Genomic DNA, 12,599 nt, shown 5'->3' with positions numbered 1-12,599 from the left:
AATTATATGAAGGCAAAAAAAAAAAAAAAAAAAAAAAAAATAAAAAAAATTTAAGGAAAATTTTAAAAAAAAAAAAAAATAATAATGGAAAATGAATATTTTTTTTTTTCAATGATTTGAAATATGTGGAGTAATTATGGAAAAAAATTTCTCAGAGAAATATGTAAGTTTTCAAAATAATTCAAAGCAATTGAATACTTCTCAAAAAATATTTGAATGGATTTTTAATTATCCCCTTTTTAATGGTATACATCATTGAATATAAATTGATTTAAATTATAAAAAAAAAAAAAAAAAAAAAAAAGAAAGAAAATAAAAATATATATTTATAAAAAAAATAAAAATTTTTTGTTAATTTTATTTATTTATTTTTTTTTTAAAGAAATTAGGAACACTAATTTGTCTAATCAACTTGGAAATATAGAAATAAAGAGAGATGTTCATAAAGAATTACAAACAATTGTAAGCAAAAAAAATGGTAAAAATAATAATTCCAATTTTAATATAAGAAAGTGTAGTGAATTTACTTCAAATCCAATTAAAAATGAAATAAAAGCAAAAGGTAATAATAAATTTTTTTAATAATATAATGTATACATAGAATATATAAGTAAAAAAATATATAATAAAATAATAATTGTTATATATATATATATATATATATCTATTTAAATAATTTTAATATAAAAAAATTTTGTTACTTATTATATATATAACAATTTTATATATACTGTGTTTTTTTTATTTATACATTTAACTCAGATTATAGTTTAATAAATAACAATAAATTTTATATAAATATCATAAAAAAAAGTGAAAAAATATATAACTGTTATTATGAAGAAATAAAGAATGAAAAAAAAAATAAAATAATATTTGAAAATGTTAAGGAGAAATATTTCAAAAAAAAAAAATGTAACAGAGAAGATTTTCATATAGATACCATTTTACAGCAAAATGTTAATAAAGAAAAAAGCTTCATATTAGAAGAAAAATTTAATCCCTTTTTTAATTTTTTTGAAAAGGAGAATAAAAATATATACCATAGTAGTATAAATTTTTCATTAAAAACAAATATACAATTAAACAAATATTTTTATAAAATAATTTTAAATCAACTTAATTATTATAGAATTAAAAAGGACATATATATTAATATTTTAAATATCATAAATGAAATATCAAAATATTATCATAGCTATGGGTATGACATTCTAAATAATATAAAAGTAATTAAATTTAAAAAAAATAAAAAGAAATAAAGAATAATATAAAAATTAAAAGATAATTTGTATGTATATATATATATATGTATATATATGTATATTTTTTTTTTATTTAGATAAAATGTTTTCCGTATAAAAAAATAGGAAATAGTTTTTACATAAATGGTTTAGTATTCAGTAATTGTTCTATATATTTTAATGATTTAGAAATTGAGAATCCAAAGATATTATTATTAGATACAGAAAAAAAAATAAAATATGAAAAATTAGAGAATTATTATAGTTACAATTATAATTATTTTTTATGGAAAAAGTTGTCTAATAGATTTTTGAATATAATTTTAGTACATGGAGAATTAGATTTTTACATAAAAAAATTATTAATTAATAAAAAAATATATTTTTTCACTAGTATAAAAAAAAAAAATATGAATCGTTTATCAAATCTTTTACGTATACAAATTTTAAATTATGAAAATTTTCTAAATTTTGATAATGGTTATGTAGCTAATGCTAATTATTTCAAAATTCAAAAATATAAAAAAAATGTAAAAAATATTTTTCTTTGTTGTAATAATAAATTTTTAACTGTATGTATTTTTGGAAAGAAAGAAATTAATGAAAATGTGTTAATAAAAAAAAATGAGAAATCTGATTATTTAACTGTTAAGGAAAGTAGCTTAAAAAATAATATGAAAAATACGACAATTTTTGATGATTATTTTAAAAGAGAAGTTGAAAAAGAAAATATTTTAAATAATTTTATAAATGTTTATTATAAAAATAAAAACGACGATTATATAATAGATTACTTTTTTATAAATAAAGAAAAGAAAATAAGCTTTTCAGGAAAAGAAAAAAATGAAAATAAAAAAAATTTATTAATAAATCATCTTAAAAATATAGTCATAATTAAAAAAGTTAAGAAGATACTAAAATTTATTATATTTTTAAGTTTTCATATTTATAAACAAATTTATTTGAATAATTATTTAGATAGAACTCTTATATCTTTATCTGATGAAAATATAAATACAAATTTAATATATCATAAAAGTTACAATGATTTGAATTCCTTAATTTTATCTTCATTTTTTTTTATTTATCCCACAAAAAAAAAAATTACCCCAATAAATTTAATGTCAAATTTGTTTCATTTAATAAATATTAAGAGTCCCTTAACACATGAAAGAATAAATATTTTACATAAGTTAATAAATGCAAACAAAATTATTAAGGAACAGATATACAATAATTATGAATATTGTTTTTTTACATCAGAAAAAAATAAAATAATAGATATTGTAAATTTTTTTTTTTTCAATAATTTTATGCAAAATTATGAAAGTAGCTATGAATATATATTTTACTATTTAAAAATAATTAATAATACTTATTTACACTATAACCATCAAAGTATTCTAATAAATGATCAGAATATTTTAAATGGTATAAATCTTTTAAGTAATCATATTCCTCCTAATGATCAAATAACAGTAGAATATAAAATGAATGAAAAAGTAGAAAAAATTATTGTAGAAAATATTTTATATTATTCTTATGATTTTCAATCTTCTAAAAATATAGAAATGATAATTTACTTTATTTGTCCCAATTATTTGTTTATAAAAAATATATATAATAATATAAATATATATTTGTTTGATAATCAAAAAAATAATAGTATAAAATTGTTTTACAATTTTTTTTTCAATTATAAATATATTTATGATATTACAATACAACAATTTATATATATTATGCATTCTTTAAGCTTTAAACTGTAAGAAAAAAAAAAAAAAAAAAAAAAAAATTAAATAAAAATTATTTATTTAAATATCTTTTTGTAATTTGTTTAATTCATATATTAAAATTTAAATGTTACTTTTCTTTTCCTATTTGATTTTTATATAATTATATATTTATAATAATCTTATTATTTTTATATTGATTTATTGATTTATTTATTTATTTTTATTTTTTTTTTTTTTTTTTTTTNNNAAAAAAAAAAAAAAAAAAAAAAAAATTAAATAAAAATTATTTATTTAAATATCTTTTTGTAATTTGTTTAATTCATATATTAAAATTTAAATGTTACTTTTCTTTTCCTATTTGATTTTTATATAATTATATATTTATAATAATCTTATTATTTTTATATTGATTTATTGATTTATTTATTTATTTTTATTTTTTTTTTTTTTTTTTTGTAGAAAATGTCCATTTGATTTATGTAGAAATTATTTATGTTATCATCAGATGTGTATCCAAATTTTTTTGAAAAAAATATTAATTACAATTAAAAAAGAAAAAAATGAAAATTCAGAAGATAACATAATTTTAAATATTATTTGTAACAAATGTAATTATGTAAATGAAAAAAATATGAATTTGAATTTTTCTTTCAGTGAGTTCTTATTATGCATCATACATTCAGATAACTATATAAATAGATGTTGTAATCACAATGCTGAATATAATAGTTATGTATTATATTTTAAAAATATTAAAATAAATTTTCAGGTGTATAATAATAATATTTACAAGAGTATTGGAAAATTTAAGAAAATACATATGAATAAATCTAGTAATGAAAGGATGATAAATAATGATAATACTCACAATAAAAAGACAAATTTAAATTACTTAAATAAAAAAAAAGTAGAAAAAAAACTGAAAAATTATATTAAAAGAAATATAAAAAATATTATACAAAGTAATATTTTTTATTATTTTCCATGTAAATGCTTTACTAGAGGATATAATTTAAAAAAAAAAAAAAAAAAAAAAAATTATTCAAGTTTTAATCTTAATAGTGTTATAGAAAATTTTCCAAGTTTTAATAACTCAATGTTACCAATGTATTCTACTTTGAAATTTTTTATCTATAATTATGCAATTAAGTATTATCGATCAAAAAATAAACATTTATATATGAAATCAAATAAAAAAATTAAAAAAGAGAATTATCATAATCCATATTCACCTCTGTATTTTAAAAATAAATGTAAAAAATGTAAATATATAAAAATTTCTAACTTCCCTACACTAGTGTTCTTTAATTCTCTATTTATTATAAAAAGAATATTTTATAATTTTTATTCTTTAATTAGTTTTCTTATTGATTTACTAAATAAAAATATTTTTATGAAAATAAATGAAATAACGTATATTCTAAATAATAGAACAATATGCTTTATAGATGATAATTTTTTATCAACAAAGGGAGATTTAAAAAAAAATAATAATAATAATCAATGTAACATGGAAGATTTAACGTGTAAAGAATATAGAGAGAGTAAAGAAGTAATAATAAATGAAAATTTAAGCTCAAATTCTCATCAAATGAATATATATATAAATGAAGTTAACCAAGAAAAATTTGAGAATAAGATCAATGAAGAAATAAATAATGATACTGTTGAAATAAACTATAAATATATAAAAATAAATTCAAAAGATATATTCAATTTTGATACTAATTTAGCTAATTCTAAATTATATAATAATACTATTAATTTAGAAGATTATAGCAAAAAAAAAAATAATTTAATAAAGGAATTTTTGTTATTTAAAAAATTGAGGAATATAATTAGGCATTATGAAAAGTACTTGATTAAAATATTAATTAACTTCTATTTTTATGGTGTTATAAATTTAAAAAGAAAAAATTTCTCATTAGAGATAGAAATTTTCTTTTCATATTATATAATGATATTAGAAAAAATAAATATAGAAATTCAAAAAAATATTGAAAAAATTGATAAGATAAGAAGTAAAGAAAAACTGAAATACCTAAATTTTACAAAAAATATAAATAAAAAATTAAAATTTTTTATTTTTGATTATTATACAAAAGAAAAAAGAAAAAGAAAAAGAACAGGAAACAAAAAAAAAAAAAAAAAATGTAAATTAGTATGTATAAACGAAGAAAACTATTCTCATTTAAACCCTTCATATCATGCAAATTTCAATAAAATAAAAAAAGAGAAAAATAAATTTTTTTATTTTTCTTCAGAATATGATATATCTAAGTTATATATAAATGAAAAAAGCTATATATATAATATAGAGAATTATAGAAGAAAAAAAAATATAGATTTTACAAATAAGGAGGATTATGAAAATGAAAATAACAAGTCTTTTTATATGCATATATCAAAAATAATAAAAGAAGAAAAAAAAAGTTTAAATAATAAAAAAACAGAAAAAAAAAAAAAAAAAAATTCTCTATTTATATTTAAACCAAATGATACATCAAATGTGATATTCCATTCATTAATATCAGAAAATTATAAAAAGAAATTAAAAGAAATTTATGAAAAAGAAAAGGAAATAATATGTAAAGGAAATAATATATCAAATAACTGTAAAAAAATATTAAGACAAGATATGTTTTGTAATAAAAAAAAGAAATTTCCATATATGATACATTATAATGATATTGAAAAATATTTAAATAAATGTATAAATAACTTACACAATAATTTTTGTGATGATAATATGAAAGATTTTTTAAATTGTAAAAATAATGATATTATCACAGTTCTTCTAAGTAATAACATATGTGTGTATGTTTATTTTCCTTTGCAGTTTTTTTATTTAAGAAAATTTTTATTCGAAAAAGAAATAAATTTTTTAAGATCTCTAAAAAAAAGTAATCACATAAATTTTGATTATAAAAAGAAGAATTTTATAAAAACTTATGACGGTAAGTATATTATAAAAGAAATAAATAGACATGAATTTAAATCTTTTGTTACTAAATTCAAAGAGTTCTTTCAACAATTTTCAGATATTTTTTTCAAATTTAAAAAATCCTTGTTGTGTTTTATGTATGGTTTATTTCAAATAGAAATAAAGAAAAAAAACAAAAAAACAGTAAAAACCTACATAATTCTAGAAAATGTTAGGATTAACAATATAAATGCAAAGATTTTAATTTTTGATATAAAAGGTGCAAGAAAAAAAAAAAATTTACAAAATTTACTTATACAAAATAATAGAAATTCCTCTTTTTTTGAAAACAGTGAAAATATTTCATTAAATGCAACTAAAATAAAAGAGGAGGAATATTTATCAAGTGATGAGTTATCTGATAAATCTATGAATTTAAAATATTTCACAGAATATATACAAAAAGAAAAAAAAAAAAAAAAAAACCACAAATCCACTGCCAATCAAATTGAAGAGTATAAAAACAAATATAAAAAAAATAGTTTAGATTTTCCTTTATTATCTAGATCAAGTAAATTAAAGAAAAAAAAAGAAAATAAAAAAAACAAAAAGAAGGAATTATATACAACTGAATTTAATGAAGAAGGTTCAGATAGGAAAAAAAAAAATAGAAACAATAAAAAATATTCAAATGACATAAATGAACAGATAAATAGAGAGCAAAAAAAGAATTATAATAGTAATAAAAATGAAGAAAAGATGAATAAATTTTATAAAAGATATAAAAGAAAGATATTAAACGGGAACTGTTCACATATAAAGTCACTAAAAAAACCTATAACAAATCTAAGGTTAAAAAAAAATATTTCTGATACTAAAGAAAAATCTAAATGGAGTAAACTAAAAATAGGTAAAAGAAAAATTGAATTGAATAAAAAATCTCAAAAAGAAAATAATAATTTTTTGAAAGAAATAATACAAAATATAAAAATTTATCTATCCGTGAATCAAAGAATATTAAAATTAAAAAAAAAAAAAAATAACAAATGTAAATTTAAAAATAATCTTAAAAGAAAATACCTATATGACACCAAATATTCCTTACATTTTTTATCAAAAAAAAAAGAGCAAATTTTAAATAAAGAAAATTTAAATAATTATAAAATTAAACATAGTAGTACAAATGAAGAAACGTATGATTTATTATATAAAGTAATGTATAATAATAAAAATTTTGAAAGTTCAAACTCTTTAGAAAAGTACAATCATTTTACAATAGATAATTATAACACATTAAGAAATTATTATGTTTTATTTGATGATAACTTTAAAGACTTTATTAAAGCCAAGATAATTAATTTGGAGTATAATGATTACAAATATTTAATTGATTCATTAAAGAATGACACGAATTTTTTGTCATCACTAGATATAATGGATTATTCCCTACTTATACACATAGATATTTCTAATTTTCAAATTGCTTTTAAAATTATTGATTATTTACGCCCATATACTTGGGATAAATCAGTAGAGAATTTTAGCAAAAGTGTATTATATTTAACTAAAGGATATAGACCAACTATAATACATTCAGAATATTATAAAAAGAGGTTTTTAAGTAATATAAGAAAATATTTTTTTTATTATGTTCCCTTATACACACTTAAAAAAAAAAATGTTTTTAAAATAGCTAGCAGAAATAATTCTTTTTCAATTGTTAACTTAAATAAAAATCATCCATATAAAAATTACTTTTTTTATTTCCTTTTTAATATAATAATAAGATATTATAATAATAGTAATATATACAATAAATATTTATATAAGAATGAGAAGTTTGATGATGATTACCATTTTGCAAATCTCTATTCTCAAAAAAATATTTTTCTTTTCTTAAACTATTACTTAAAAGAATATGTTACAAAAAGTGTAGAAGAAAAAAAAAAAATATATAAAGATAATTTTCTTTTTTACTTTAATAATATAAATATAATGAATTCTTATATTTATGAAAATCATTTAATACAATTTGATAAAATATTAAGCAATGATGTTTGTGTATCGCAGAATTATAAAACTAAAAGTGAGTTGATACATTTAAATAAAACATTTTTGAGAAAAAACGGTTATGAAGATAAACTTTTATGTAATCCAATTTTGCCTTATTGTACATTAGAAAATTTTAATATACTAAATGATAAAAATAATAATTTTTCAATTGTTAATAAGAACGATTTATTATTTGTTAAAAATTTTGAATCATCTGACAAAATAAAATATTTTACTGAATATTCAGAAATAACGCAAAATTTTTTTAATAGAAATCAATCTTTCAATGAAAAACACTTTAAAAGGCTAAAAAAAAAGTTTTTTAAAAAAATAACAGAACTTCAAATTAAAATTCTAAAAAAATTACAAAAAAGCAAACTAAATATAGAAAATATTTCATATTATGTTCACAATAATGTTTTTATAGAAATGAATGATATTAATTTACATCATACAAATATTAACTATTTAGATGCATTTAATATTTATAATATTTGTGAAAAAGAATATATTAATAAAGGTAAAAGAGTAAAGAATAAAAAAAAAGAAAAACTATTTTTATACATTCCATCTTATTTTCTTTTTATTTTAAATAAAAATTAAATGAAGTGATGAAAAAATTTAATAAAATTAAAACTAAAAAAATAAATGAAATAACATTTTATCCTTTTTTTATAATCTGATGAAATTTTTTGTTCAACACTTTAGAATTACTAAGTATAATGAAAATAGTCAACTTTTATTATTTTTAAATTTACTTGCTACAATAAAATTTCATAAAATATTAATAAATATAATAATTTAAATTGTGATTTCCAGATAAATTAAATATAAATAAAAATCTAAATTATTGATTTGCTTTAAAAATAATTTATATAAAATTTTTTTTTAACAGCATAATTATTACGTATCACCATAGAATTTATAAAGAAAAAGGATAATAAACATATTTGGTATTTTGTTATTAAAAACACAAATATTTATCTCTGATTTTTTTTTAAATGTATCCTTTATATATATAAACGTATATTTATAATAAATCTATTAAAGCTAAAATATTTTAAATTTTTTGAATTGATAAAAAATAGATTGATTTTTATAGTATCTAAATATTATTTAATGAAAATATTGTTTTAGTATTTTTAGTATTCTTATTAATTTATATATTTTAATTTTTTTTTTTTTTTTTTTTTTTTCATTTTTGTTAAAATTCGGAATATATTCTATTCCATTCTTGTATTGTTATTAATGTTACTAATTGTTACTCTTATTGATATTGTTATTCCTTTAAAATTTATATTAATTTTTAGTTCATTTCTTTATATATATATTTTAATTTTTTTTCATTTTGTTTTAATTAATTTTTGTAAATGAAGTTATCCTTCTATTTTTTTTTTTTTCTTCTACTAACATTTATGCCTAGTATATATTAAAATTATCAAAAAAAAAAATAAAACATTTTGTTAATTCAAAAAAAATTATTATATTTTATAAAATACAGAGATAATTACTTTAGTAATTATTATGAAAAAAGAATTAAGAAATTAAAAAATATGAATTCATTGATAACCATTGTTATTCAACATTTTCATTCATAAGTATTATATAGACGTTAATGTTTTATGATTTTATTAAAAGAATATAAAAAAAATATTAAAAAAAAAAAAAAAACAATGAAAAGTAAACTATAAATACATATAGATATTTTAACTTTTTATAAATATATTTCGAAAAAACAAACTAAATTATAAAGATATTTTATTGACAACTTTTAAATTAAACAATATTTATTTCAATTGGAATTATATTTACGTTATGTAACAACATAATTCTAAAAAATTATCAGTTTCTTGTTATAATAAAAGATGAAAAATATAAGAGTTTAACAGAAATTTTTAATATCACAAGCTCATTAATGTGTATACTAATATATCTGTAAATTGTTCTTTTTAATAACTAATAATTATATATAAATATATAGTTTACTTTTTTTTTAAATATAATTGTAAAAAAAATAAAGAAAAATATATTTATATTATTTTTCTTTACATATAATTAAATAAGGCTGTTTATATTTTATAAATAAATATTTTATCATATTTAAAGTGTAACCTGTTTTATAAAATATTTATCAAAAATAATTGAATATTAAGAGATAATAAAAAATAAAAATTGAATGATTTAAATTTGTGTCAATTATTTTTTTTAACACTTACAAGAATACTTAAAAAATTTCTTTTTTTTTTTTGAATTATAAATTTAAATTTAACTAATACTTGAAATTTCTCACTATTTTATTTTTTTTTTTAACCTTTTTCATATCCTTTAATATATTTTAGTGATACGGATGTTATATAAAAAGTAAGAATAAATTCTTATATAGAAAGATAAAAAATTTATATAAGCGTTTTAAAATAATAAATATGAAGAAATTTTTATATATATATATATGCATATGTTTTTTTTAATGAACATTATGCACTCAATAATATTTACTTATTATTATTCTCTTTGAGTTTAATTAATCTTGAAATGTTTTTTTTTTTTTACACTTGATATATATTTAAACCATAAATAATTAATGCATATATATTGATATGTTTTTTATTTCATTTTTTTTTTTTTTTTTTTTATGTATTTTCATATTTTCTCAAAAATAATAATCTAAATAAAAATATGCTATTCAGTAGATGATATGTTAAAAATTTAAAAAAGAGCATTTTTTTTTAACTTAAAAAAATAGAAATATAAAAAAAAATTTTGCAAAATAAAGAAAAGCATATCAATTACAACTTTAAATTCAAAATTTTTATTATTTTTTTATCACCTGTAACAATTTTAATATTTATATTTATACGTACCAATTTTTCTTATTTTTTTTTTTAAAATGGATATGCTAAATCCTCAGTTTGAAGAAATAGGAAAAGAATTTGTAAATCATTATTTTCAATGTTTTAATACTGGAAGGTTTAAAAAAAATTAAATAAAATTTAAATATAAAATTGAAAGAACATTTACTTATGACTTTATATAAATTAAAAGGATTAAATATATACATTAATATATAAACATATTTATATATATATATATATAACATATTTTCTTTATATTTAGAAATGAACTTGCAGCCTTATATAAAGACATTAGTATGATGAGTTTTGAGAATGATCAATGTAGAGGAACCAATCAAATAATAGAACGACTAAATAAGTTACCTCAAACGGTAGTACATAAATGTTTAAGTTTAGATATTCAACCAACACCAAACAATGGAATTTTGATTTTAGTTTGTGGTGATATAATTATTGAAGAAAATAAACCATTGAAATTTTGTAGAACATTTCATTTATGCCCATTACCTAGTGGAGGATATTTCAGTAAGATATTATTTTGAATTTCTATTTTTTTTATTTTTTATCTTTATATTAATTCACTCATATATGCAATTCTATATTAGTATCATCTTTTATTATTATTTTTTTTATGCAATTTTTCAAGATTTTTTTTTTTTTTTTATTAACAATATTTATAATTTTATTCATTATTATTACTATTTTACATATATATTTATATACATAATTTTTTTTTTTTTTTTCATAGTTTTTAATGATTTATTTAGATTTTGCATTAGTTAAGCACAAAATATACTGGATAAAGGAAGAGATAAATATTAGGTTTAATTTTATTTCATTTTTTTTTTCAATCGACAAAAATAATTTAAAAATGATTGTTTATTTTAATAATTTTTTTTTTTTTTTTATTTATTCAATTTATGGTTGTTATATACTTTATTGAACTTTATTTTTATTAAGAAGAAGATATAACTTAAGAACAGTCGACAGTTATAGCACCTTATTTTATTAATAAAAAAAAATATAATTTCAATATATATATATATATATATATATATATATTTATTTAATGTATTCTTCTTTAAATCATTTTAAATATGTTTAAATAATACTTTTTTTTTTTCAATTATAAGTAGTAAAAAATATTATATTAAGAAGAAAAAATCTCTGAATTACATAGCTTTAAAATTATCATCTCTGAAAAATAACAGATTTTTTTTTTTATTTGTAATGGGATGTTTAAAAAGGAAAATATATATTTTAAATTTATATAAAATATATATAAAATAATAATGAAGCTAATTTTTTTTTTTTTTAATTAAAATGGTTTTTAGAGAAAACAGTTAAAAATTATATACATATGTAAAGAGTATCAATTTTATTTTTTTCTTTTAAATCATGAATAGTCTCAAAAAATTAGAATTTCCACTTTTTTTTATAAAGCACTGTTAAGTTACATATATATTTCAGAAAATTTTTCTTATAAGATATGATAACACGATAACAATTTTAGTATCATATTCTTAAATTTATATTTTATCAATTATTTTGTTAAGGTGAGATAAATTATCAAATTTTAATTTAATTTTAAAAATTTAGTTTTTATTTTACATTTAAAAAAATATTGATATTTGAGAAATTCTTACATATCTAGTAGCATAGAAAGGTTTTTAATTTATTTTATTATCGGTGTATTTTATTTTGTTTTCTCTTAATTTTTTTTTTTTTTTTTCCCATTAATATAATAAATTCATATTTATATTGAATTCTACAAAAAAAAAAAAAAAAAAAA

The 12,599-nt window shown here is 15.5% G+C and overlaps 2 protein-coding genes across 2 annotated transcripts; both read left to right on the top strand.

Annotated features, from left to right (window-relative positions):
- Positions 1–136: 136 nt before the first annotated feature.
- PGAL8A_00284000 (conserved Plasmodium protein, unknown function) lies at positions 137–8,558 on the top strand (the record flags this gene model as incomplete). The annotated part of the gene is made up of 5 exons (XM_028671838.1): positions 137–245; positions 383–562; positions 763–1,229; positions 1,343–3,009; positions 3,440–8,558. 5 exons carry the CDS (start codon positions 137–139, stop codon positions 8,556–8,558), a joined length of 7,542 nt encoding a protein of 2,513 aa, XP_028528451.1.
- A 2,284-nt stretch (positions 8,559–10,842) lies between these two features.
- On the top strand, positions 10,843–11,590 carry NTF2 (nuclear transport factor 2, putative; the record flags this gene model as incomplete). Its single annotated transcript, XM_028671837.1, has 3 exons — positions 10,843–10,922; positions 11,070–11,332; positions 11,556–11,590. The coding sequence occupies 3 exons, from the start codon at positions 10,843–10,845 to the stop codon at positions 11,588–11,590; spliced, it is 378 nt and encodes a 125-aa protein (XP_028528450.1).
- Positions 11,591–12,599: the final 1,009 nt, after the last annotated feature.

Source organism: Plasmodium gallinaceum (assembly GCF_900005855.1).
Source record: "Plasmodium gallinaceum strain 8A genome assembly, contig: PGAL8A_v1_87, whole genome shotgun sequence".
In the NCBI taxonomy this organism is placed as follows: domain Eukaryota; phylum Apicomplexa; class Aconoidasida; order Haemosporida; family Plasmodiidae; genus Plasmodium; species Plasmodium gallinaceum.
The sequence above is the reverse complement of the archived record's forward strand: the minus strand, read 5'-3'. Positions and strand labels throughout refer to the sequence as shown.